Here is a 26,215-nt window from a genome sequence, read left to right as displayed (position 1 = left end):
CCCTCATTGTAAGACTTTCAGTACAGGATAGGGGCTCTCAGAGATCTCTCTCCTGTCCAGGCTTACAGAAAGAGGTCTTCCCCCCGTGTCAACCAGTTGCAGACTTTGACTTCTTTATTATAATGTCTGCTCTGACCTCCTGAATTATGTCTTTCCTGCTGGGATGGGCAGATGCCATAGGAATCTGTACACAGACCCAGCTGCAGATAAAGTGTGCTTCTGCTTTCTAATGAGTTTGGGGGACTTTTTGTTTCTTTGTAGGCTCATGAAAGCCTCATAGATGGTCATTTTCCTGCACCAGAGGACACTCTGCAGCGCCTAGCAGCTCTACGGCTGCAGTACCTTCATGGAGATTATTCTAAAATAAGTTGGACCCTTGATGGAATCTACCCAGTTAACAGACTAAAATCCAAAATACTGCACTCAACAAAGAGCAGCGGCACTACCAGTCATACTCTGGAGAGGAGACGGACCAGCTTCCTTGAAGGGACGTTGAAACGTAGCTTCAAGACAGGCTCTGTAAAGAAGCAGAAGGTAGAAGAGGAGCAGATGATGGAGATGTGGGTAAAGGAAGAGCTTTCAGCTGCTCGGGCAAGCATAGCGCAGAAATGGACCAAGCTGCAGGGACTCTCTCAGCATCAGGCCATGGTGAAATACATGTCCATTGTAAAGGAGTGGCCGGGTTATGGGTCAACCCTCTTTGATGTTGAGGTGAGCAATGTATTAACTCATGTAACTACTGCCCAGGAGAGGCATCAGTCTGGAGAACAGATACAGCTGTGTGTATTACATTGCTCAGCAGCAGAAGGGAATTTCAGGAACTGCCTGGATTTTGCCTTACTAAGGTCACCTAATCCAACCCCCCTGCAATGATCAGGGACATCTTCAACTAGATCAGGTTGCTGTTTCCAGGGATGGGGCATCCACCACCTCTCTGCACAATCTGTTCCAGTGTTTCACCACCCGAAATCAAGGGAGACAATGAATTCCCACTTCATTAGAGGAGCAATAGAATTTGGGAAACTTTTCTGAGCTTAAGAAGGCAATGGCCAGCAAAAGCAGAAGTAAAATGAAGCTCTGTTGTACTTACTGGCAAAAAGTTCAATACGGTTCTGCAGCAGTACAACAGAATCCGCTCAGACTGGGTCAGTGAGACGGCTGTGCTAAGACAGAGTAGGAATCCAGAGTTCCAGTTTTGTTGCTGCCTAGGTGTATTACCATGGGAAGTTGCTTGCCCTCACTATATTATCCGTAAAATAATGAGGGGAATATTGACTTCGTAAATCACTTAGAAATCCGATGAGAATCATTAGGTATTACAGTTATTTATTACTCAACTAGTATTTGACTCAGCCATGTTACTTCTAAATCTTTGCAATAGGAGTGCCTACAAAATTCCTTCTGCAGACATCAGGGTTTTTTCTATTGGGGTTAAAAGTTGAAATATCTTACAGGAGCCAGAAATGGAGGGCTTTTCCTTGAATCATAGAGGATTTGATCCTCCACTGCATTCATGCAAAAATTTCATGTTTCTCTTACTGCAGTGCAAGGAGGGTGGATTTCCAAATGATCTTTGGCTTGGAGTCAGCACAGAGAATGTGTCTGTCTACAAACGAGGGGATCCTAAGCCACTAGAAACTTTCCAGTATGAGCACATTGTTTTCTTCGGAGCACCACAGCCTAACACCTTCAAAATTACAGTGGATGAGAGAGAAATGTTCTTTGAAACAACCCAGGTATGTGAAAGCACAAGCCTTCTTGTATGTACAGTTTAACTAGCGCTTCAGTAAAGCTCTAATTTCCGTGGACAAGACAAATTTATATGTAAGAAGTCTTGCTGAATGAACTGGACAGTCAAGGAAAAAAATCAAGGGAGCTTACACCTAAAGTGCCATGAATACAGGGACAAACAGAAAAAAAATTATGCTGGTTAGAAAGTGAAGGAGGTTGAATGGTCTTCCAATGCACTGGGAATTTCAAATTTTGGGTGCTCATGAGTGTTCTTGGTTTTTTCATTCCCTTCTGGTATACAAATGGGGAGTTCACAAACTGGGGAAAAAAAGTTTAGTAGCATTAACGTTGCTTTTCTTTGAGCTACAAGCCTTTTAAGTGTCACTACCACAGAGCACAAGCTTGTCAAGCATTTCTTTCCCTACTGTCATGTTCACTTTTAGTATCCCATGCAAAATTTGTAGTGCCATGACTTTGGATAAGGGGGATCTTTTTCTGCAAAATCTCTGGTCTGCTTCAATGGAAATAGGTTTTTAACATGCTTATCCTCTGTTACTGTGTTCTCTCTCTAGGTGGGCGAGATAATAAAGATCATGAAAGCATACATCAACATGATTGTGAAGAAACGCTGCAGCGTCAAATCAGCCACCAGTGTGGACAGTCACGCTAGCATCTGGACTAGGTGATACGACTGAGCTGCCATGAGACGGGGCAGTTGTTTAACAATTGGTGTTTGCAACTTGCCAGCACAAGTGTAGCAAAGATGTTTTTTAAGAACTCCACTTGACTGACTACTGTATTTAAAAACTGAAGTGACATCTACAGTACCATAGGATTTGCACCTCTGCCCAAAGACATTAAACAGCAACAACTGATGTTTAATACTAATGACCCAAAACTTGTTTCCCCCTTGCTTGTTTGATGAACAGTGTACCTTAAAGAAGCAAAGTCAGAAGCATCCTCCTCCTCCTCCTGCCTGTCTTCTCTGCTGCTTTCACCATTACCTGTCATGCTGGCAGAAAAATTCACAGGAATCATTTCTGCACTAGAGGAGGCAGACTTAAGCTTCCTTATGAATTTCCAACATGCAGACACCTGAGATCATGGGATCGCAGCATGGTCTGCTAAAAGAGTATTTGGGTTTTTATTTATTTTGCAAGGCATTCTAAAATATAAGTCATTGTGGGTTTTTCTTCAGGAAAGATCTACTAATGATCTGATCTGGTTTTAAAAGAAAATGCCTTTTTATAATTGAAGCGAAGTGGTCCAACTGAGAGGTCAAACCCTACACGCGAGAGCATTAAGCAAAGAAATAAAAAAACCCAAGGTGATTCTTCACCTTCCAATAGAAGTTCACAGGTACACAACTATAAAAAGCAGCACTTTAAGTTAAAATTCTAAATACTCCAAGATAGGAAAAAGTCTCTGGGACTAGTGCCACTGAAATAGGTGCCATTCCGGGTACATTCCAAACAGCACCTGTTGCCTAAAAATTAATGACTGCCTTTCCCCTGTACAGCCCCAGAGATGAGATTGATTTAGTTGCATTTCCAGAAGAGCTGTTCTTCACAAACTCCAGCTTTTAGATGGACGTCAGGGGGGTTATGGTGAGCAGCCTGCCTGCGTTAAGTTCCTTCTTTCTCTGTGTGGGATTTTAGGATGACTGAGATCCCTGAACTTTAGTTTTAAGTGAACTGTTTCCTACTGAGTGAATAGGTGCCTAGATAAATGGTTACAGGCAAGAATTTCACTTCCTCTGTACTACTGTAAGCAGATGCCAAACCCTTCATCCTCCTCCAAATTCTAATTGGAACTGCTCCCATCCCCAAATCCCCTTCCAGTCTCTTCTAGGTCCCTAGTCATCAGCAAAACTTGAAAACAATGCTGTTTTGCCAAAACAACTGCTTATGGGAGGTTTTTATAGCTACTTGCAATTTGAAGATGCAAATTTTATTTTATTCTCAGTGAAAGATGACAGTCATCTTCAGTTTCTTGACTTCAGAAAGTTGATTTCATTATTTAAAACAATATTCAGTATCACTCACATCATAAACGGGTTGCATTAGCAATCAAGAAACCCAGCGGCTAGCCGTTTTCTATGGCCCTTGTCTAGGCTTGGGATCCCAGAATGCAAAGGCCCATTCAGTTTCTTAATGAAACTGAAGAGCTGTACGTAATGCGGGCCTCGCTGCATGTTTGTTTAAAGTCAGATTTCTCCACTTCTGAAGCAGCAGCAGCAGCTAAGGCCTTTGAGCTATGAAATAGATATTTCATAGAAAAGAAAACTAGGAGTCAGTATGCAACAGGCTCCGTTCTAATTCATCATCAGATTGTGCCACGTCACTGATGCTGTGTCACAGAACACTGTAGCTTTGAGGTTGACAGTACAAGAAAAAACACTGTACATAATCCATGCTTGACTCTCATTTCCACTGCACTGCCACAGTGCAAACACTGTCCACTTGCCACACAACCAGCCTAAGAGGATGGCCACTACTGTGTGTCATGCGTTCAACTGGAGTTTTGCCTTAAATAGCTTTACCGAAGGATCCTACGAACACCCCTTTTTGTCACAAAGAATAAAAAGATGAGCAGGTCACGAGTGAGAGAGAACAGGAATGCAGAGGCAACCTGAGAAGCAACACTCTGTATCGGTCTGTACACTGACTAAATCTCTTTATGTATCAGAACAGCCTTGATAGCCCTGTCCTAACTCGGCACTAGCTCTGCATTCTGGCTCTTGGGTTGCTGCAGGCAGCTTGAACCCACTTGGGAATGTAACTCCCGTTACTATTTGTTGTAATTTTGCTCATTTCTATTACAGAATTCCTTCTGCTGTCTTTTTTAATTTGTAACTGGCTTTACAAGATGAAAGTTTAATAAATTATTGGATTGCACAGGCTGTATTTGCTCACAGACATTGTGTGCTCATGTTAAGACGTTTACGTGGAGATCTAACACTCGGAATTTGTAAGTGAAAAATAGGCATGTGGCATGAGGAGACACAGCCCTTCCTCTCAAAAGCAAATTTTGCATTTGTGGTAAATTACAGAAAACAGTTTGCCACTACAATGGGGAAGGTTTGTTTCCAACTTCTGCCGCTCAGTCCGGGGCCAGGTCGCACCTTTATCCCATGCAATTTGAAGGGACCGGTTCCGAGATGGTTGCTGTGGTGAAAGCAGAGCAGGGAATGACACATCTGCACAGGCCCAGCCTGCCGGGTTGGCTCTGTCCCTGCTCTTCGGCACCACCAAAGTCACTAATAACAGAAACTCACTTCCAGCTCAAATGGGTGGCCAGCTGCACCTCTCCTACAGTAGCATGACCCAGGCATGGCGTTCACCTAACAGCATGTGTCACCAAAGTGGTGAATCTGGTGTGGGGGCAGCTGAGCTGTCAGCAACAAAGACTCTCCTCTAGCAGACAAAAAAGTTCCCTCAATACATGCACAGGTACGGAAACCAAGCAATGATGCGTAATCCCCTCTAATGTGCTCTCATATATCCCTTGGTCAGATGCTCTGAGCGCATTGGGACCCTGGAGAGACGTTTATGCAACTTCATCTCCAACTGTTCTCAGATCTTCCTCATCCTTATCATCTTCCATAGTTGTTCCAGGTCTTTAGTTGAGGCTGGAACTGCCTCCGCTTACTTCAGCAATTGCTTTTCTTTCCTCAGCCGTCACATTGCTTTTGTGCACTTCTACAACCACATCATCTCAGCCGCCTTTCTGCTTAGGAAGCCTGAAGTCACACACAGGGTGAGTGTCACACATTTGGGTGGAGCCACGTGTCAAAACCAAAGACAGGCTGCTTGGCTGACACGTTTCCTGAACAGCCTCTTACAATAAACCCTCCCCGCCACAGCAGGGTCTGGCGTGGCACAGCTCCCCACTCGCTTCCTGCCAGCTGCGACCAGCTGAAGCTGCACTTCGTCTTGGTGGCAAACACAGAGGCCAGCCCCAATGGCCAGGGGTGAAAGCAGGAGGTAGCCAGCCAGTCTGTCTCCCTTGCTTGCAGCTGTTGAATTTCAAACTCCACTTGCTTCATGTACTGTATCACCATCACAACAACAAACGTGCACTGCTGCAGTTCCAGCACAAATATGACAACATGCACAAATTCATTTACGACTGGTTGCAGTGAATCACCACCCACGGCGATGGCTGACTAACGGCATTCTCCCACTCCTGTTTTATCACCCTGTCAGTGTGACGTGCAGGCCCTTCTGGCCTCCGCTCCAGTATTTCTCTAATAGTTAATTCAAGTTTGCAGGTTCTAACATTTCTTTTATATGGAACGGTTCCACGCCAATGGGTGTTAGCATTAGGCTTTGGCACAGGGTACAATTTATAATCAGCACCTACACAGTATACAAATCTAAGCAAATCTCTCACACATAAATTCCAGCCCCCACTGTAAATTGTAAAATAAATAAATAAGCTCCTAAATCTGTGGATTGCAAGTTTGCTAAGTGCTTCTCTGCATTTTACACCAGAGATTCCTAACGCTACAATTGGCAATCACAGAGGTGACTACCGAGAACTCACTTGAAGGGCAACTCACATCTCTGCCTGCCCGTGAAGTGCTGCTCATCAAGCGGGGCCGTACACTGGGCAGCCCCCTCACACCTCAGCAGCGAGGATGCCATCTCACAGCGCACCTGGACTCTGCGCCAGACAAACCCTGGCGCAACCAAGAGCCAGCGTGTGATGTTGGGTGATTCCTGTGGAGCCCAGCTGGCTGAAGGGAGCCCGGCTCCAGCTCCTCCTAACCCTGCACCCAGGCACTACCTCCCTGGCATGGCAGTGCCTCAGGCCTTCCCTGCAATGCTGTGACAACTCAGGATTAATGACCAAAACGTGTGTCCCTCCTGTAAAAGCAAGCACCAGTAAACCCTATGCAACACTTAATCAAAAAGTGACAGCCTGTCAGCATCAAGTGTTTCCGTAACAGGTTCTGTACCAGGTTAGGCATTGGGCACAGTTTTTGCAAGGCCAGTAACAGAGCAGCTTACCTGTCTTGCTTGTTTCCCCTGCTGCAGCTCCAAGCTGAGAGGCACCTCAGCTGTCCCTGGTTGTGCCTTGTCAGGGTGTGCCCAGGGGCACAGCAGTATTTAAACCAGGAGCCTTCCCCTCCCAGCTCCCCTAGGACAGCTGGTCATCCTCTCTGACCAAAGCAGCGCAGAGGAGGCCTGTGCTTAAACACTCAGCAGCAGAGCTGGTCCTGCAAGGTGAGGCTGGTGCAGGGTGTAAAGGTGCTGAGTACCTGTGGTAGGAGAAGCCCTGGTTGCAGAAGAGGGGAGGGGTGGAGGGAGTCCTGCAGGGCTGGAAGATGGGAGCACTGGCTGTTACCCACAACAAATTGGTTCTTGTTGCATTCTGAGTGCCTGGGCCAGGGTCAAGAGAGCTGCTCCCTCCCTGGGTGTTGGAGGTTTATTGCTCACAGAGGAGGGGAGCAGACCCACCCCTCTGGGGCCATGGTGTTATGGGATGTTCTGGCTGTCTACACTGGCTGCTCTGACCCTTTTCCAGCACCCTGTGCTGGTGTGGTGGGGCTGCTGGCAGGGCTCATCCATGCCTTTCAGGCTGGGGGTGCTGCTCTTTGGGAAGTGGTGCTTTCTGGTCTCCTTTCCAGCAGCTTATGCGGGCGTGAGGCTGCCTGGTTGGCTCCTGTGTCGGTGGTGGCATCTTCATCATTTGGTGAAATGATGCATCTGAAGTTTTCTGGTAGCTTATCAGTCAGTGCTGCCAAGGTGGCGTGAGGCAGAACAGGTAGAGGGCAGAACAGCGGCCACAGGAGACAATATAAGATGGAAATTTCAGGAACCCACCCCTTTTCCTCAAGGTAGCACACAACCCAAGCCCTGGGTAAATGCACCCTCCTATTATCCATGTGCATATATAATTCATACTCTCACTTGACACAAGATGCTCTTTAAATACCCAGATCATGGTTATGAAAATAAAGACATTTCAATGAAACAGAAAGCAGTTTGGTTGCTAATGGGGATGACATTCAGTCATGCATGTTTGTGAAATCATCTCAACCAACTACTTTGTAAGTCTAATTTGAATATGCATACAAGGCTTGCTAGTTTTTTACAGAGTATAAGCACTACATTTTTGTAAATTATCTGCTCTGTATCATCTGTTAAAAGGGGAACTGTGACACATGATATTTGAAAAGAGAAGCTTAACAGAAAGCAGGAGTAGAAGGTTTACTACTCATATGAGTGTCCTGAGATTCAGCGAGCAGAAAAAGATCTTTGTTCTCATTTGTTCTAATAAAAAATGTGCACATAAGGGGCCAGCATCATGAAGGAAGCACATTTTGCAATAATTACTTTGTATTGCTGAAATTTCACTTTCTTAAAAACCACCTTGGAGTAAATTACTCTATGCTGAAAAGGAGCAAGACTAACAAACAACTGTTGTTCTCTTTATAATTATAGTCCCTTCTGCATTGGCAAATAGAAATCCAGAAGGACCTACAGTCTGTGTTGCATTACTGTGTAATCACAATAAAAACCTCATCTGGTATCCTTTCCTACTCCCTCAAATCTGTTAAAAATCTTAGTTACTACTGGCAGGTATTATGATAGAGCACACAGGATTTTTCACTGTGAAAATACCATAAAGGAATAAACCCAAGATAACAGCATTTTATACTGGCGCTTATGCTATGCACCATTTGCAAGTTCATTTGCTATCAAGAGAAAATTACCTTCTCTAGTGCTTTGTCAACTAGCATCTTAAACCTCTTCAGAACTAAATGGGAAAGGTCTATCAGAGTGACAATTGCATCTTTTTTCTCTCCAGTAGCTAATCTCCTGTTTTTCCTAAGCTTAGATCTTTATATTGCTCATAGTTCTCGCTTTAAAACTGTGCAGTCTGTTTAATTTGGTCAATAAGAACTTTACATGCTTCTTGACAACAGAATGAATTCCACTAACTTTTATGAACCTGGGTGTTATGCATCCCACTGTGCTCCACACAGCAACAGCAGATGCATAAAGGGTACAAATTGTAATTCTTTTAGCAACTAAAATTCTAACGTTTGGTCTTTTTTGGTGTGGTTGCAAATAAACAAAAATATCACTGACAGGCCCTGCAGTTTACTTCCTCCTTTCAGAAACGTTTAGCTGTGTAACGTATGAGCAGATGGTGTATTTGGCTTAAAGAAAAAGGAGAAAATGAGAAGGAATACAACAAACACATCAGGCCCAAATGGTGTTCGTGCATAAGCACTTGTGGTTGATTTCTGTGTCAATTAAGCTATTGATGCAGAAACAGAGTTAAAATAAAAATGCTGGCTGGTCCAGTGGTGGATGCGAATTCACCTTTCCATGACAGAGACCTCAGTCTGCGCCAAATTCAGGCAGAGGACCCAAAGCCCGTGCTGCACTCTCACCCCAGGAGAAACTGTTCCCACAAGAGTGAGCTCTGCCCTAGCAAGAGGGAGCCCAATGAGACAGAGCTGTCTCACTCATTAAGTTGTAAGTGTGCAAAAACCTTTGTGCATTTGTTTACCTGTAGTTGGGCAGTTTTGTCCAGCAGTCGGTCTGTGCTCTGAGATGCCGAAGTTTCAGGATGTCTTCCTGACTCCATTGCTCTGTGCCCTGGGAAAAGCACTCCATTCTGTGCTTCTATTTCCCTGCTCTTCATCTTCAGTTTTTCAGATTAATGTTTTTGAAGCAGATGACCTTGCTGATCGTCTTGCACGCAAGGATGTTTCTCCCAGCAAGCAGAGCAAGCTGTTGCTGTAGCTAAAAATAACACTGCCCTTGACCAGCAGTTGCAGATTGTGGAGGTCTGGAATTCAGAGTTCATATGATAATTAAGTGAATACATCCCATGCTTTAATTGCAAATGTTATATGGCTGGAAGTAATTTAACTTTGCCCGTATTTTAAGAGTTGTGTTGGGAGCACTTCTAAACTGCTTTGGAGCTAAGCTGGGCTGTGAGGTGCTAACGAGCTACACCTTCATTAAAATAAAAGGTGGAGAGTAAAGTTCCCTTTCTTGCAAACCCAGGAGCAGTGTGATAAAAGCTCGGTATAACCATGTTCCATGATAAAGTATGTTTTCAACTGCAAAGTTATTGGCATTCTTTTCAAATACATCAAAGATTTTGATTACCTCTAAAGTTTTCTTATCACGGTAGCATGCACTAATCTGACCTAAGTGTGATCACAGTCCCTGTGCTACCGGCCTTTCACCCAGTGATTAACGAGCTGCACCTCAGCCATGATAACTGCTTCCACTGAAATAAAACTAGTGTAAGCAGTTTAGTGTTTTATTTAACTTTATTCTTTCAATAACAATACTGCTAAATAATCTTTCTGTGTATTTCAAATAAAGTGGGTTATTCACCTGCACTCAGGCAGTGGTGCTTACTCAAATAGGAATTACCAGTGATTAGACAACCTGGGTATGATGAAACAAACATGAGAAATGGGGCCTTACAAAATTATTTACATCATTCATAAGAATAAAATATACATTTTTTATAAAAGTATTTATTCATGTGTGGAGAATTAGGATTTTACTACTAATTTCCATTTTCAATTCCAGATTCACACCTAAAAATGCTCGAAGTAGAAACATCTATAAAACTAGTAAGTCTCAAAAGATGAGAATTTGTAAATAATTTTCCCCACTTACTTATTACTGTTGTTAGAAAAGGACAACAACCAACACCCTTTTTAGTCCATTAAGTCATTTGGAAAGCACTTTGGCAAATAAGCTAAACCAGAAGATGGCAGGAACCCAGGAACCAGGGGTCTGTCACGTTTCAAACACTTCTCATACCGACGTAAGTTTAAGAGGCGGGTGAGGGTCATTTTCATTACATCGTTACTAGCATCGTAACTAATTTTTCTACAAGTTACCTCAGGAAAGAAGAAAGAAAACTTTTACAATTGTGCCCAAAGTACCAAACAAACAACAAAAGTGCTTACTTCCTTGATCAGAAAGCTAACACAGTGGTTCCTTTACTGCGCCCCTGCAGGCTGCTGTTTTAACAGGCTCTGACGAGGTACCTAAACCAAGTTCTCTACTTATCAATACAAATGATAAACACTTGCTTATCAGAATAGTGCAAACAGGAAGAAAGAAAAGTGCTGTCAATGTAAGTAAACTGCAGGGGGAAAAAAGGCAGTTGAACATCATGACCTCACAACCATTGCTTCAGAGAAATCAGTAGTACTTTTCTCAGCATGTCAGACCAAGCGTGTTCCTATTTATCATGTCACATCACCATGCACGGGGAATGGATTTGGTCTTGTACATAGCCTCCTTCATAAAAGTAAATGTGCCTGCTCTTGGTGCTGTATATAAAAAAAAGTCTAAAGACCTTTTCAAAACATTAACTGATCAAATGATTAGAGTAATTAATAGATACAATTCTGCCTTCCCTTTTCCCCTTTATAGCTTTCTGTGGAGTGCATAGAAAAGGCCATAGTGACACATCACATACAAAAATCAAGTTTAAGTTTTATGTCAAATACTCAAGTATTTTTCGCATTTATGTACACAAGTTTATTTACCATACATTCTTTCTTACTCTTTCCTCAGATATACCTTTATCTTGTTTCTTGGACAGATGACACATTTCACCTTTGAGTTAGGCATTTAAACCTACTATAAATAAGACTATTAGGGGAAGTAAATGTGAGCAGGACCTCATTAGAGAATGAGGAACACTGTCACTGCGACGCTCTGTGTGACAGATCACACAGACAAGGGAGCAGGTCTTTTCTGTGTTTTCAGCTACAAGAAAATCACTCGGGTCTAATTTCAAAGTAGTTTGCAGACATAGGTAGAATGTGGTACGTCTTTCTCCAAATACTACTCTAAGTGCAGGGGTTTTAATCTTAATTAAAGTTTAGGTTTAGGTCTAGATACCGATTTTCACTGTAAACATTCCTGCTATTTGTGCTTTCAAAACTGAACCATTTACTTGAACAGTTATGTCACAAGATAAAACTCATGCCTTTGCTTTTATAGGGCCAAGGCTTTTATTCTATCTTGAGTTCTGCTTGTGTTTGCAGTTAGCCCTTAATGGGTATTTTTGTTAGCCCTACTACCATCTTCAGGGGATAAGAACAGTGATCTGCCAGCTCGTCACAGCCTCAGGCTTCAACTATTCTATGTTTATTTAATTTACTCCTAGCTGGCATGGTTTTAGTTCAGCGTATTCCCCATAATCTCTATTCAAAGTGTACATTCTACATTCTAAGGAAGATTCTTCTCTCACCACTATAGTGTGGTTTTTTTTGTGTGTGTATCTTTGGGGGGAAAAAACAATCAAAATATGATCTTCTTCCACTGCAACAAGAAAACTGGAATTCTAGTTGGGTGGGAATGAATACTTAGTTGTCTGGTAACTCCCCTGCTAAACAAATTTATAACTGCTTATTACAGAAGCTGCTACACAAAACCAGTTTGTCTCCTATTTATTGTCTTTGTGTTAGCTTCTATGGGGTAACCCAATCCTAGCAGCAAAACCCTTATAGCATATCAAAATGGTTATGTTATTTGGCATGAAGTTACTGGTGGATAACTGTTCAAAGTTACGGAATTCATGTGGCAATTTTAAGTGCATTAAGGTGATGTTGCAGGAAGTACTGTTGGCATTAATTATTCCATCAAAAACTCTTTCCAGTAAAGGGAGAAAATACTGTAAATTAAAAAATATCACAGAACTCCAGGAACCTTGCACCTTAAATGGCTGGGGCCAGATGTAAATAATTACCATGGACTTGAATAAAAATTGCACTTGTATAAAACCCCAAAATTTAGCCCCCATTAATAACCTTCTTATTACTTTTCCAAAAAGAAGTAATAAAACATCAAGTAGTTCATTCCTTATGGCTTCACACAGTGAAGTTCACGCTAAATTGCCCAGAAGGAACAGTTTCTCAATACTTATTTCGTGAACACATCATCAGTTTCATCATCATTCATTCCTCTTTGATAGCGTACTGAAGAGAAGGCAGGCCAGTAAAGACGCTTCTTTTTATAGAGATACCACACTAATCCGGCAATGAACATTAACAGAATTAGCAGGGCAAATGCTACAGCCACCCCAGTATGATTAGAACCTGTAACAGAACAAAACAAAAATAGTTATTCTTCAAGAGTTTTGGTAAGAATATTTTGCCGTAGGTTTGATACTTACGTAGTGCAACACAATAATATTGCGCACATCTAGTTGAAGTTAAGGCAAACTGCTTCATCATATTAATAGTCTTCACTTCAGTGGGAAGTTAGGTTCCCATATCAGTCAGCACCTACTAGCTTATTTTGATCATCTGTTGTTAATTTCCCAATCATATTTAGGTTAGAAGGGACCCCTGGAGGTCAAAAACCCTACTAGTAAATGCTGCCCTCATTTCAAGGTTTGTATACTTCAGAAATCTAATGACTGTCTTGGAGCGGAAGGGAATTGCTTGCCTTGGACTGAGAAGACCTTGTTGAGGTCTTCCTTAGCAGCATGAAGTTAAATCTATTCCTGTACTTCCACTTCAGTGAAGATGTACATAAAATCAGAAAGATTCCACTGCTTCTCAGGAACTTGCTTGCTTACTTGTCAGGTAACTGCTTTCTTTCCTGGACACAGCAGAGCATGAGGAAGTGATGTGAGGCCCAAGTCTTTTGAGACTGCAGGACGTCTTTTTCAGAAGCCTCGTCAAGACTGAACCACAATCTGCAGTACCCGCTTACCTGGCATTTCTTGCAAGCAACAGTCTTTCTGTTCCCACCTACACAGACTCACCCATGAGAGAGACCCTGTGGTAAGAAGCAACAGCAACTACTCCATGCTCTCTTTTAAGTGGAAATTTCAGTTGTCTCCCTTATACCCTTTAAGTAAGTGGATGCTGAAAGCCCGAAGTTAGTTCCTGAAGAATTTGATCCTGAATGCAATTTTATGGGAAAACAGCCACAGAAAGCTCTTGCTTAGGCAGAGGTACTTGACAGGTTCTTTTGTGAACTGCACTTTCATTATTTCAACACAGACTTTCCCTACCAAAATCCTGAATATAGTCACTACAGAATTAAGTCTCTGCTAACATCAATGCTTCCGTACCTAAAGGAGCTTTACAAACCACTCTGCTTTGACTACGACTGCAGTCAACTTTGGACCAGGTGCCAGTTGTGGACAGGATAACACTGCATTTTTCACTGACTTCTGCAGTTTTATTTTCCCAGTTGGCATAATTAACTGATGAGCCATCAAGCCAGTTCAGGGACTGATCTGTTGGGGAAAAAAAAAATTGCTTAGTTTAGATGACCAAAACATGCTGTGATGCTACACAATGTCATTCACAATCTACTGATTTCTTTACATTGCTAAAAGAAACAGAGCTGACTATCCCATGTATTAAAAGCAATAAATATAAACACATCACTTTTAGCCACACTTCTTCTCCTGATCTTTAGCATTTGATGCATTTGTAGCTTAACCATTAGGCACCACTGACGGTGCTGGGGAAATGGAATTTCAGCGCCTCCTGATTATCTCAAGTGTGCAACAGGAAGAGACTTAAGCTACAATGAAGTCCAAAGGGCTTTATAATGCTAAAGGAGGGATTCCAACCTCAGGCAGGAGTTACTGTTGGCTATCAACACTGCAAAACTGTATTCTTATGTGAGAATTTATGCATTTTTATTTACCACGTGAAACACTCATGCTCAGACACAGTTGCTACCTCTTACCCTTAGAACTCTGAGCTAGGCCAAGCCACACGTTCTTGGTGATGAGATCGTTTTCCTTTATGTGTGTGCTCACAAATGCATTTTCTTCAGCATCCACTATAGTCAGAAGGGTTGCTGAAGGATCTAAAGGGAAGAGAAAACTGGTCAGAATTGCAAATCAGAGATTTTTCATTATGCTTGTACACTGAGTTTTCTGTGCAAACAATTACTATGGGAAAAGATTTGCTGATCTGGGCTTGTGATACTAGCTTGAAGTAACCAGCAGAATGAAGACACAAATCCCCCATTTCCTCAAACACAGCATGTTATACAAGATGGCCTCAGGTGACAGGTTATTCAAGCAGATCATACAAAATAAAATGGGAGTAAAGTTACTGCAGCTGTGGACTACGTACATGGAAGATAGCAAAAGACACGCCACATTCAGAATTACTAGTGTTGTCCAAGTAATAAGCCCTTTTCAAAACTATAACTGAACAAAAGTTCAGCATTTTGTTGAGGCAACTGAACTACTTACTCAATCCCTTGTTTCCACAGGTTTTTATCTACAGTATTATAGCAATTAAGGAATAAGAGGCAGGAAAGAGTACACTGGAGACAGGCTCAGAATATACCCATTCTTTACAGGTATATGCAAATATAAGCCAGAAGCTGAATTTAGAGAAAGATCACTTTCTCTTTCAACTACCAGGCCAGGTAGGACTCAATAGAAAACTGCATCTAGGACTTGCACCTTTTCTTTTTCATCTTACATAGTGAGTTCAAAGTTATGACAGTCACTAGATTCTAAGATAAGAAGGCAATTAAAAATTCTGTACACAAGACTGCTTAACATCATCTTCTGCAATACAGTTCCCCACATAGCTTATCAAAGAAGAGAGAAAATCCTTCAATTTGACATAAAATTAGGTATTTTAGTGATATTAAGTGCCTTAATAATATCTATGAAGTAAAGTACATGCTTCGAACCATTTGATAGATTAGCCAGCTCCCTATTAACAAGCAGCTAATGCAGGGATATAGTAAGAAAACACTGCTAATATAGCACAGATTTTATTTATAATAAAGTTAACTGTATGCAAATGAAATGGTTTCCTCCCAGCTGTAAGCCTTACATTTCTGAATCCTCTGTCAATGGCTATCTGCATTTTACTTGCAGATATCCATGTGCCAAACAGTCAGCACCCTGCAGAGTTTTATCAAGAAAGAACCTTAATCAGATGCTCAAAGATAAAGCTTGCTATTACTTTTCCTAAACTAAAGCAGCATAAAAGCTGACATATAGCCAAGGTAGGTTTTTTGGGTGGTTGGGGTTTTTTTCTTTTCAAATAATGGACTAGTTAGAAGTTGTAATGTGATAAAGAGACTAAACATACTCAGTTTCTGGCAGATTTTCTTAGCATCTTCCACATTATATACTGAAAAATTGTAGAACGCCATGTCAAATGCGTAACAGTGATCCTTATACTGGATCCACTGTAGGGTACCACCAATTTGTGGGCATCCTGAGGCTCTGCTCCCTTGCTTTGGCTCCAGTTGTCTCTCTGCAAAGACAAAAAAATTTGACGACATTTTTGCTGCAGAAGTTTGTGCATAGTCTCTTTGTAGTAACGGGACAGTAAATATTAACAAGGACTACTTGTCCTACCAACAGTAAGTTTACTTTCCTTCTTCATGTGTCATAGATGAATTTATTTGAAAATGAGCATAAGACAAGTCCCAAAGGGTTGGGAACCATTTTTAATTGCCTTTTAGGGGGTTTTCAAGTTTGGTATATGTGTTTGATACAGATTTCAATTCAGAAAAGATACATACAGTTTGATATTCATATTGACCAGGATTGCTTTAGATTTTTCAGCACTGGAATGGAGAAAAATAATGTCCCTTAAGTATTAAAAGTGTTTTATTGTTCCTGACAGACAACCCTTCTTAAAGAGGGAATCACATGTAGTACTTGAGCCTTCACTTCTAGTTCTAAATACAACACGTAAAGATATATTATATGACGGCTACACAAAATATTCAAAATAACACTTACTGTTTGGAGGGCTATAGCAAATGGCACCTTCAGCAACATTTGTACATTTTGTACGGTTCCAAGATCCTTTAGTATCCAACAGAATACAGTTCTCAGTGGTATTTGAGTTTTCTAATTCCCAAGGATAGTAGTCAAAGTCGCTTCCATCTGACCATTCAAAATTAGCTTTACTGCCCTAATTAAAGAAAAAACCCACAACTTTTAAACCACAGTATATGGTTGTGGTTTAAATCTTGTTGGTCATTAGTAAGTCATGTAGCAATACTTATCCCTTGTAGAGTGAGAAATTAAAATGCAGGTGGCCTCATTCTATAAATCCATACTAAATAAACATACAACATAGTTCGCATTTTCCAATCAATTCTTAACATAGAAATCTTATCTGCTTATTTGTGGGAACTGAGAAAGAGTGGCATGTTTTTACGTTTAAACCTGCAATGTGCCTTGTTTTATTCTATGGGAAACATTTTACTTAATTTCATCCTTCTGTTTCATTTAAGCAGTCAGTCTTACTTGCTATGAACATTGTTAGGTATGTCGCAAACTGCTAAACTGTGGAGATGGCCTGACTGAGTAAAGCTGGCCAGCTCAGGAATGGTTCACTGTACTAGCTCCTACTTCAGATACACTGCTGGAAGCCCATGAGAATGAAAGGTCAAGCTGTGTGAAGTGGAGGGAGCCATTCAGACCGAGCGAGGCAGAGGTAGCAAAGGCATGCACAGAAATCGCACACCTCTCTCTGCAGAGGGGTGTTTTTGCCAATTAACTGCCATGGCCACATCTGGGGAGCAGTGTGGGGAGCAAGGTCGGGGCCACAGGCTTTTGGCTCCAAGGTTAAGCTGACAGAGTAGGAGGAAGATCTGCAGCTGCCTCTTGCTATGCCTCCTGGGAGAAGGGACACTTAACTTGCTAGACAGCTGATCCTGACCTGGACTAAACAGGCTCCATACAGCCTTGTCTGATTGTATTTGCTGATGGAATCTGATCTCACAGAGCGCCATAAATCTGGAGCCTCTACAGTTACCACAGGGCATGATATGGGACCTTTATATTATTTTAAAATTTCAAGGATTTGGAAAAATATCTCAGTGTGGCTACACACACTAAAATTTAATATACTTTAACTTATGTTATGTGGGGTTGAAAAAGTAGGTAATTTACTACGTGGAACAGAAATTCCAAGAAACTGGGAAAAGGCATCAGAAAATATTCAATATCCTGTGCAGAAAATTATTTACAAGCTCTGTTTCTGAGGTTACCAACATATACCAACATATACTTACATCATGAACTGACAACCCAAGCCACAGAGGATAGCCGTCCTGCTTGACAATATCTTCTAGAAATAACTGTTGTGACTCACTGTGTACACTTGCTAAATCACTCCTATTTTGTTTGCATTCTCTCAGTGCCTCATACCATGTTAACTTTTTCTGAAGGATCCTGTACGTTCTGTTTCCATGTGGAATAGACTCAGGCAATGGAGGCTTGCGCTCTTGGGGTCCTATTTCAAAGAGTAAGACAACACAAGTTCCATGCACTTCATTCATGTTACAAGGAACATACAGAAAGCAGTAAAATCTGTCTGTATCAGTGTAATTCAAGCATTAAAGCGTTCAGTACAAGCCACTTATATCAAGTAAGTTATCTTTTGCTACTTTGAACACTGTGAGCAGTTGATGGAGGAGTACAGCAAACACATTCCTCCTGATCAGAGTATTACAGCAGTGATGCACAGACTGACCACATAAGCCAGAAGCTCAGGACAGCTGTGCCATGCATTTCACTGGGAGCAAACCCAAAGCCTTATGTAGCAGGGTACTGCAGAACCAGGACTTAAATTATGACCCTCATCCAACACATCAGTACTACATATAAATTTTCTCTGCTACTTACCCCTTTCGATTTTACAGGCAAGAATACTGTACACATTATAGTGATGAGCATGCCAACTTTGAGAATAACTATAAATATCCCAAAACCCATCAAGATTTACACCAGCAAAAAAACTGTTCTTCTTTATGTTAGGTCTTCCCAGCCTCCAGTTGTTGTAGGTCAGATGAGTTTCATCATACCACTTGAGAACTTTATCTGTGGAAAACATTGCATATTTATTAAATCATTGGCATTATATGTAGAAATACCATTTAACTTTGAATATATTCAAGGACATTAACAGATATTCACTTTGGAAAAAATGCAGTGATACTCTAAGTTACTGTAAATCGGTTTCATATACAATGCTAAATATGTTAGCATTAGTCATCCAGACCCTTTTAAGTCCTGCTTTCCAGGGAAATCAAATCTAGACTAAACAGGACATATTGGATCTAATTATTACTCGAACAGAAAGCATGTCCAGTTATTTTCTTCTAGAAGATAAATACAAATGTAAAGCATTATTATAGGTTTGCATTCAGTTTAGGTTTAGTTGTATACTGAAACATGCAAGAAACATGCACTTAAAATACTGCACACTTTGTCTCTAAACCAGTTATTGTGAAAAAAACCCTTAAATCTTACCACTGTCATCATAAATCACTCCCAGCCAGACCCACATAGCCAGACCGCTGAATGAATGAAGCTGCTCAGTAACAAAGTTATTCTCTTCTTCATCTCGAACGCTCAGAACATATGCTTCTGGGTCTGTTGAAAATTTTCTTAAATTACTTTCTTACAAATTCACCTTTCAGTTACAAAATAAATTAGACATTTTTTTGCTATTATTGTTAATAATTATTACAGATAGGTCAAGAATGTCTAAAGGCTAGACCTTTATAACATAATGACTAAACAAACAGTGCGAAAACAATTTTCAAAGCTATTTTCAACAGTGCTTTGCCTGGTTTTGTGGATAAACAAAAGGCATCAGCTCCAGAGGTATTTGTGGGTTCTCTGTCACATCAAGTTCTATGTAGTAAAAGTTCTCTGCACAGAATATAAAACTATCAGCAATCTTTCCTGATTTTCTTGAACTGCCTAGTAGAGAAACAGTATTAAGAAAAAGACTCAACTGAAATCAATTCATGAAAAATAAAAACACTTTCTGGAAAGATGTATGTCTGAAGTGCCATGAGCAATGGTTTTATATAGGAGGGAAGCTGTTCCTAAACTTACACAGTGCTCAGGATGGACAGGAAAAGCCCACATGCTTTTCTGAATTCTGACTATTCTCAGTCTGTTTATTTTGTTCACCTAAGTGTTCCACACAGCAAAAGGGGAAGAAAAAAAACAAACCATGAAGTAAATGTGACTGTAAAGCCAAAATGTTACCAAGGGAATAACAATTACCCAACCTAATTAAAATATGCATATTATAAAGAGGAAAAAACCCACCACAACGTTCTGATTTTTCAGAGATCTCAGAATTCAACAGTTCCTAGCCACCTCTCTCAAAATCTCCTACCCATGTGCTGGCATTTTTTATCAGAGTAGTGCAAGGGCAAACAGCATTAGGCAGTGCAACATTAATGCACGTTTCCAAATGCTACAACCTTTCTCAATGCTCACTTTGCTGTCATTTAAGACAGTGACTCAGATCTAAAACTCATCTTCCTCAAGCTAATATAAGTCCATAAATACCTGTAATATGACAAAGAAGTACTTACTCATTTTCTTGCACAAATGATGAGCTTCTTGAGGCTTCAGTTCTCTCCATCTATTTTTTGTTATCATAAAAGTGTAACAATTGTTTTTAAATGATATCCAGGGTGTATTTTTAATCTTATGTGGGCACTTAACTTGTGTAACTTCTTCTTTTTCAATCTTCTCTAAGGAAGGGAAAGAATACATTCAGGACATGACTTATTAATAGCAACACTTAACCTTACACACCACAAACCACTTTCAGGTGCCATTTAAAAATATGCAGGACAAATTAAGTGCCATCCTCTAAACGTGTAATACATTGTTGCTTTCAGTTTCCTCACAATGCTGAATTTTAAAGTAACAAAACCAGCAGTAAGCATTACTGAAGAATACAGATGCTTACAACTTTTCATAATTGTTATATTCTATAGGTTTAAGAATAAAATCCCTACATAAAAGTGCTAAGTGTGGACCCATAACTAAAAGCTCTTCTTGCCTCTTGTATGAAGGCAGATCATCAAAACAAATAAACTATATCACACCTGGCAACGTATCTCAGTTCTGTGGCTTTATCTAATACCTGAGAAGTGAGAAATACTCTTCCTGCAGTTGCTCAGACTGCAAGCACAAAATAGTTAAGGATGCCATAATGCCAAGTATACACTTTACTGTGACTCAGTATGTACAACATGGCTTAAGAGTGTACTCTCAAGGAAAGAAACAAACCCAAACCCAAACAAATTATAATGGTCTCACGGGGAAGAAATCTGTGACAATCTCTCTGAAAGACCTCTTTTATTTTTCAGAAAAGGGCTGTGCTACTTATGTATCCCCTCCCCAGAGGATGTCCTGCTATATCCCTACCTGTCTTACTATAATTGGTATATATTTAAAAGGGTTTTGTGAACTGCAGGTGACTTTAATTTACACCTTTCAATTCAGCATCTACCTGTTATCTTTCTTCTCCATGTAGTCATGTATGTCCTCCCTGTATAGACTTCCATGTCTGAAGGGATTTCAGGAGGTCCCAATATTAAGATATAAATAGTACAGATGTGGCTGAATTTTCTTCCACATGCAAGTGGGAGAGATTAGTATGCAACAATCTTACAGAAACAGTGCAAAGGTAGAATCAGTGCAAATGTAGAATCAGTTGACAATACAAAGGGTACAGTCTGGCTCAAAGCACCCATGCCAAATTCATTTGTAAGGAACATGTGGATTTAGAGCAACAGGTGCATGCTGCGCTATCTGAAGTTTGTTTCTTTTTTTCCTGGCATGCAAATCATCCCGTCTGAGGAAATGTAAGTTAAAAAAAGTTGTAATTTTGAACTCATTATCTGCAATTACCAACTATGCTTCATAATAAAACAAAATTCAGCCTCTTGTAAGTATTATGCTAGGACACATACTTTCTGATGCGTAGCAAATGGCACCTTGATTTTCAGAGGAACAGTCAGAAGTTTTCCAGAAGCCATCAGTATCCAAAACCACACATTCTTCGCTTGTTTCTTCATCATCTTCAGACCAGCGACTAAAACTAACATGTTTCCCATCCAGCCAGCCATAATGTTTTCCACCCTAGCATTGTATAAGTAAAAGGCATGAGCTTACATAGTAAAAAATAGTAGGCAGAGAAAATGACATGATAATATATTTACACTGGCTAGATATTTAAGGTGTCTGTGGTGAGAGACATGTCTTCCACTGCCCTCACAATTTGATCTGCTGCTCACAATATAACAAGCTTTGTTATTTTAAGTTTTGCAGTTGCAAAAATATGAGTTAGCTGAAGTGGATGGCTAATTATCAAATGTTGATGTTTAACTACTGTGCTTATGGAGGAAGGCCTGGCAATGAGATGTCCAAAGTACATCATTTGCACCTGCAAATCAATGGTGGACATCATTATCTGGTCTTGGAAAACTAATAATATCTGAAAATAAGGCCCAGTCTCAGTTACTCCACACTGAGTTGAAAGTAATCTATGAAACACTTAACTGATTTAATAAATCAGATGTGTTCCTGCCCTGGAGGATGCAGGAGGAGTAAGAAAAACCCACATACAACAAGCACGCCATCCTTTAAGAATCTTACATGTAAAGTTTTCTTCAGGAAATCCCCCTGCTGCTTTGTAATTTAATTTATCTTGTATCTTTCTTTCGCGTCTATGATTCCAGCACTAGAGTAACAAGTTCTGTTGACCAGTATCATTATAATTTCCTTTCATGTGACTTTTTAATTGTGCCCAAACAACAAAGTGTTGCAATAGTGAAAAGCTAGTGCATGCCTCAGTTGTATGCAGCAAAATGAATCATTTGATCTTCACTTTCAGATAAAGATTCAAAAGAGGAGGGAAAATAGGTTGTTCTGGTTTCCCCACCTTCACTAAGATTAAATGCCTGTTTCCTTTTAAATATGTTCTCCATAAAGTATATACTAAAATTTCTATTTTTCCCCCCTACTTTGCCTAGAATACTACTGACATAGGAAGAGCATAACACCACAGATGCTGAGTGAGCACTATCAGCCTTTGTAGGTCAAGCACTTCTCAAATAAATTTTAACTTTTTTCTTGCAATTATCTCAAGACTCATGTGCTTGACAGAAGAAATAAACCCTGCAAGCAAGCCCAATCCATTTCATTAACAGCTGAGAAACCTCTCAATCCACAAAGAAGATCTTCAAGAGGTCCTCTGGCTAGTAAAGGCATGCAGTACCTCCTGCAGTGACTTTTCCAAAGACAAAACAAGCATAAGAAAAACTCACTAACCTGTCTCAGACATTTCTCCCTCTAACTTAAAACATGAATTAACAACAGTCTCAGTTAAGCTTTAGAAACGTATTTCCAGAAGTGTTCAATGATTCACTTTGGATTTTATTTGCCACTTCTAGTTTCTCCGTTTTAAAACAGATTTTGGGTTGTCTTTCTAGAGTGGTACTGTAAACAGTGGCAATGACATTAAATGGCAACACTAATCACTCATTCATTAACAAAAGAGACAAAGATGATTCAGCAATCTATGCTGCTGCTACCCTACAATATATCCCTTAATCCTATAATCTTTAAAAAGAATCGTCTCCTGATCATCAGTCCATCCAGTGGAGTTCAACACCTACGTAACTCAGAGAACTGCAGATTTAGAATGTTAATCTTGCGACCTTCCAGATGGTTACCCCCTAAATAAAAACAGTTACCCTAGAAATTCATTTTACATTGCATTCATAGAATCGTAGAATGGTTTGGGTTGGAAGGGACCTCAAAGATCATCTAGTTCCAACCCCTCTTCTGCGGGCAGGGACACCCTCCACTAGACCACGTTGCCCATTTGCATTTCTTTATCCCAGTTTCTGTTTCACACAACTCTAAAAATTACCTTAAGCCACTGTCTGAGGGGAAAACAGAACTTACATCTCTGCTGAAGAGTCCAATCCACAGTGGGTAATTACGAAGGGCAGCCTGAACAGCGAGAAAAGCCTGCTGGAACTGATCTGTGATGCTAACCAGCTGCATTTTGTTATTTATGCATGCAGCCACTGCATCATTCCAGGACAAATTCTTCAGAATGACCATGTATCGAACGTTTTGATAGCTCAATGTTTCATTAAGAACTTGCTCTGTCTGGTTATCAGCAGTTCCTATACCTAAGAAAGAAATCCAGTTATTAGGTGGTTAAACACTGGAATACATTTTAAACTCCCAATTGCTCTGTAACAAACAGAAAAATTGTTTTAACTCCCCCTTGGAAAAAAAAAAAAATTAAAAAAATCTTAGATGATTATGCTAATGATTATTGTTAGAAGCAAATATCTTTGACACTTTAGATAGAAAATACATAAAAGAAAAAAAAAAGGGGGATTCTTTTCAGCCAATCCATTTTTATATATCTCTCTCAACTTAGGTTGACCATCTTTTTGTATTTGCTATTTTTAACGAATTGCTAAATAATGTTAAGAATTCTATTTATTGAATTACAAACATATTCTAGAACTTTAATTAAATACAAGAATGGGAAAAAGCAACTGCTCTCTGCTGCAAGGTAGCAACAGCTAAACTTGACTCATTTATCTCTGTGGAGCCTGTGGATTTATGCTTATGCGAATCTAATAGGCCACAAAACTTTTCTATGCAGACCTGACAGTATACAGCACAGTCCCAAAATTCCTTACTGCCATCCATGGGTATAGTGGGGATTGATTTTGCCTCCACATGTGCTTAACTAATTGCAGAAAATCCACCTTGCATAGGGAAGGGATCTGTGCTCTAAGCACTAAGCGTTATCACAGTTATCAGCATCACACTGAAGGCATACAGCTCAGCGATGCATAGCAACTGCCATCAATAAAAGATGCAAACATTCCCAGGGGTGGTAAATTAAAGCATGCAAACCTGGTAACCCCCAAAATTTTATACACAACCAAAAATAAATTTGCTTTCTAAAAGGGAATAAAACCCTGACATTTAAAATATCTCAAGCAGAAAAAGGCTCACTGGAGAAGGGGAAAGAAAAAAATCATCACTCTATAAATAACAGGATATAAATGGCTGATTGAAGGCTGACAGGGCCATTTTCCAAAATACAAGATGGCAGAAACATAACATTAATTTGATATTTATATGCAATTTACAGCTTTCAATAGATCAGAAAAGTGACAAGGCTGAAACAGATTGTTTGAAGTGGTTTGTGTCTGCTGCCAAATGCTTTCACTTAGTAAACAGCTACAAAAGAGAACCATGGAACCAAGGGTGCCATCACACATCAAGGGGTACCAAACTGGAAACAAGGTGGTAAGGAAAGTGTCCATTTCTGAAAGAAGTAATTGTCGATTATTAACATCTGAAGAAGTTCTGCAAATCACAATTGTGTCAAGATTTCCAAGGAAGCCAAATCGTCTTTTTCCCTAGGATAAAGCCTTGGGCAACCTGGACTCTAGCTGTCTCTGCACCCTGATGAGGTCCCTTCCAACTTGAATTATCCTTAGATGCCTAATACAATGATGACATAAGACCAGACCGTACCAGGCCACATTCTCTGGAAGTCCAAACTCCCTTCTCACTACACCTTCTACAGCTATGGCTAGGAAAAAGTGCTTAGTATTTTAGTCAGTCCAGACTACTAATATACTGATCTATACAGAGATATTGTTGACCTCCTATTAATAAAAATCCCCTTTTTGAATTTTTATGACTACATCTTTTCCATTCAGATTTCTAATCTGGACACTTGGAACTTCTGAAGTATTTGGCACTGAAATAAAGAAGATTTTTTTGCGTTAAATGGCGGGGGGGGGGGTTGTCTCTTTGAGAATGAAGAAGGTAGGCATATTCTTGGGTGTTTTGCACACCTGCTTTTTTTTTAGACAACAGCATGTTAGTTATTTAAAAGGATTATTTACATAGAGGAACATACTCAGAAGTAGGTATGCTGAACACATTATCCCATAGCAGTAATTAAATGCACGTAATAGCTGTAATAGCTGTATGTGTTTGATCTGATTCCATTAATTGGTGTCAACCAACCCACATGGCTACATCAGAATATTATTTTTAGTTCAGATTAAGAAAACTCACTCACACCAACAGATCTGTATGAAGCTAGGGAAAGCTGCATCACTCCAAATTATCATTCTCCATGTACGTCCTCAAGGTTTGCTCTGGGGAGACCTATTTCAACGTTAAGAGTGTATAATACCTCACATTCTGATAGTGCTAAAAACCACAGGATATGTTTAAGGAGGATGGAAATATTGTGAGATTCCTTCCCAGGGCTTCTCACTTCCACGGTTCTGAAGAGGAAGTCATCGCTTGTTCCAGCCCTTGATGTACATGACCTCTATACCCAGAGAACATTAAAACCCAGTCTGCAGAAGTATGGTTCCACTGAAACCACACAGAGTCTCTCAGGAAAAGAGATTCCCTCTGAACTGGGCTATGAAAAATGAAAGGAAAAATCCTGAATGGCTGATAAAATAAGCCCCAGATCATCCTCTGCATTCCACTTTTCCAAAATTTACCTGCTCAGTCTCCATAAGAATCTTGCTCTTCAAGTGCAAAAATTTACATGCATTAAAAGGTGTCCTGGCACACACATCTTAACTGCAAACTCTGGCTGTAATTTATTTTGACTCTTCAGACTTAC

At 40.3% G+C, this 26,215-nt stretch overlaps 2 protein-coding genes across 6 annotated transcripts in view; one reads left to right on the top strand and one right to left on the bottom strand.

Annotated features, from left to right (window-relative positions):
• Positions 1 to 4,633, top strand: part of LOC104633459 (unconventional myosin-X-like) — a 97,305-nt gene extending 92,672 nt beyond the window's left edge. For all 5 annotated transcript variants that reach the window (XM_075756854.1, XM_075756851.1, XM_075756852.1 and 2 more), the window contains 3 exons: positions 262 to 711; positions 1,545 to 1,736; positions 2,304 to 4,633. In XM_075756854.1, the coding sequence (XP_075612969.1) occupies positions 262 to 711; positions 1,545 to 1,736; positions 2,304 to 2,417 (756 nt within the window). In that variant the 3' untranslated portion in view covers positions 2,418 to 4,633. The remainder of the gene's footprint in view (positions 1 to 261; positions 712 to 1,544; positions 1,737 to 2,303) is intronic.
• A 5,384-nt stretch (positions 4,634 to 10,017) lies between these two features.
• The window catches only part of LY75 (lymphocyte antigen 75), a 48,060-nt gene continuing 31,862 nt past the window's right edge, over positions 10,018 to 26,215 (bottom strand). Inside the window, exons 25-35 of the mRNA XM_075756849.1 lie at positions 23,488 to 23,720; positions 21,489 to 21,657; positions 20,097 to 20,258; positions 19,012 to 19,134; positions 18,385 to 18,579; positions 17,772 to 17,992; positions 16,489 to 16,663; positions 15,827 to 15,994; positions 14,451 to 14,573; positions 13,822 to 13,989; positions 10,018 to 12,835 (exon numbers count right to left, since the gene is read on the bottom strand). Coding sequence (XP_075612964.1) covers positions 12,660 to 12,835; positions 13,822 to 13,989; positions 14,451 to 14,573; positions 15,827 to 15,994; positions 16,489 to 16,663; positions 17,772 to 17,992; positions 18,385 to 18,579; positions 19,012 to 19,134; positions 20,097 to 20,258; positions 21,489 to 21,657; positions 23,488 to 23,720 — 1,913 coding nt within the window. The 3' untranslated portion in view covers positions 10,018 to 12,659. The remainder of the gene's footprint in view (positions 12,836 to 13,821; positions 13,990 to 14,450; positions 14,574 to 15,826; positions 15,995 to 16,488; positions 16,664 to 17,771; positions 17,993 to 18,384; positions 18,580 to 19,011; positions 19,135 to 20,096; positions 20,259 to 21,488; positions 21,658 to 23,487; positions 23,721 to 26,215) is intronic.

This window comes from Balearica regulorum, chromosome 6 (genome assembly GCF_011004875.1).
Source record: "Balearica regulorum gibbericeps isolate bBalReg1 chromosome 6, bBalReg1.pri, whole genome shotgun sequence".
Taxonomy (NCBI): domain Eukaryota; kingdom Metazoa; phylum Chordata; class Aves; order Gruiformes; family Gruidae; genus Balearica; species Balearica regulorum.
This window is presented reverse-complemented; position numbering and strand designations above follow the sequence as displayed.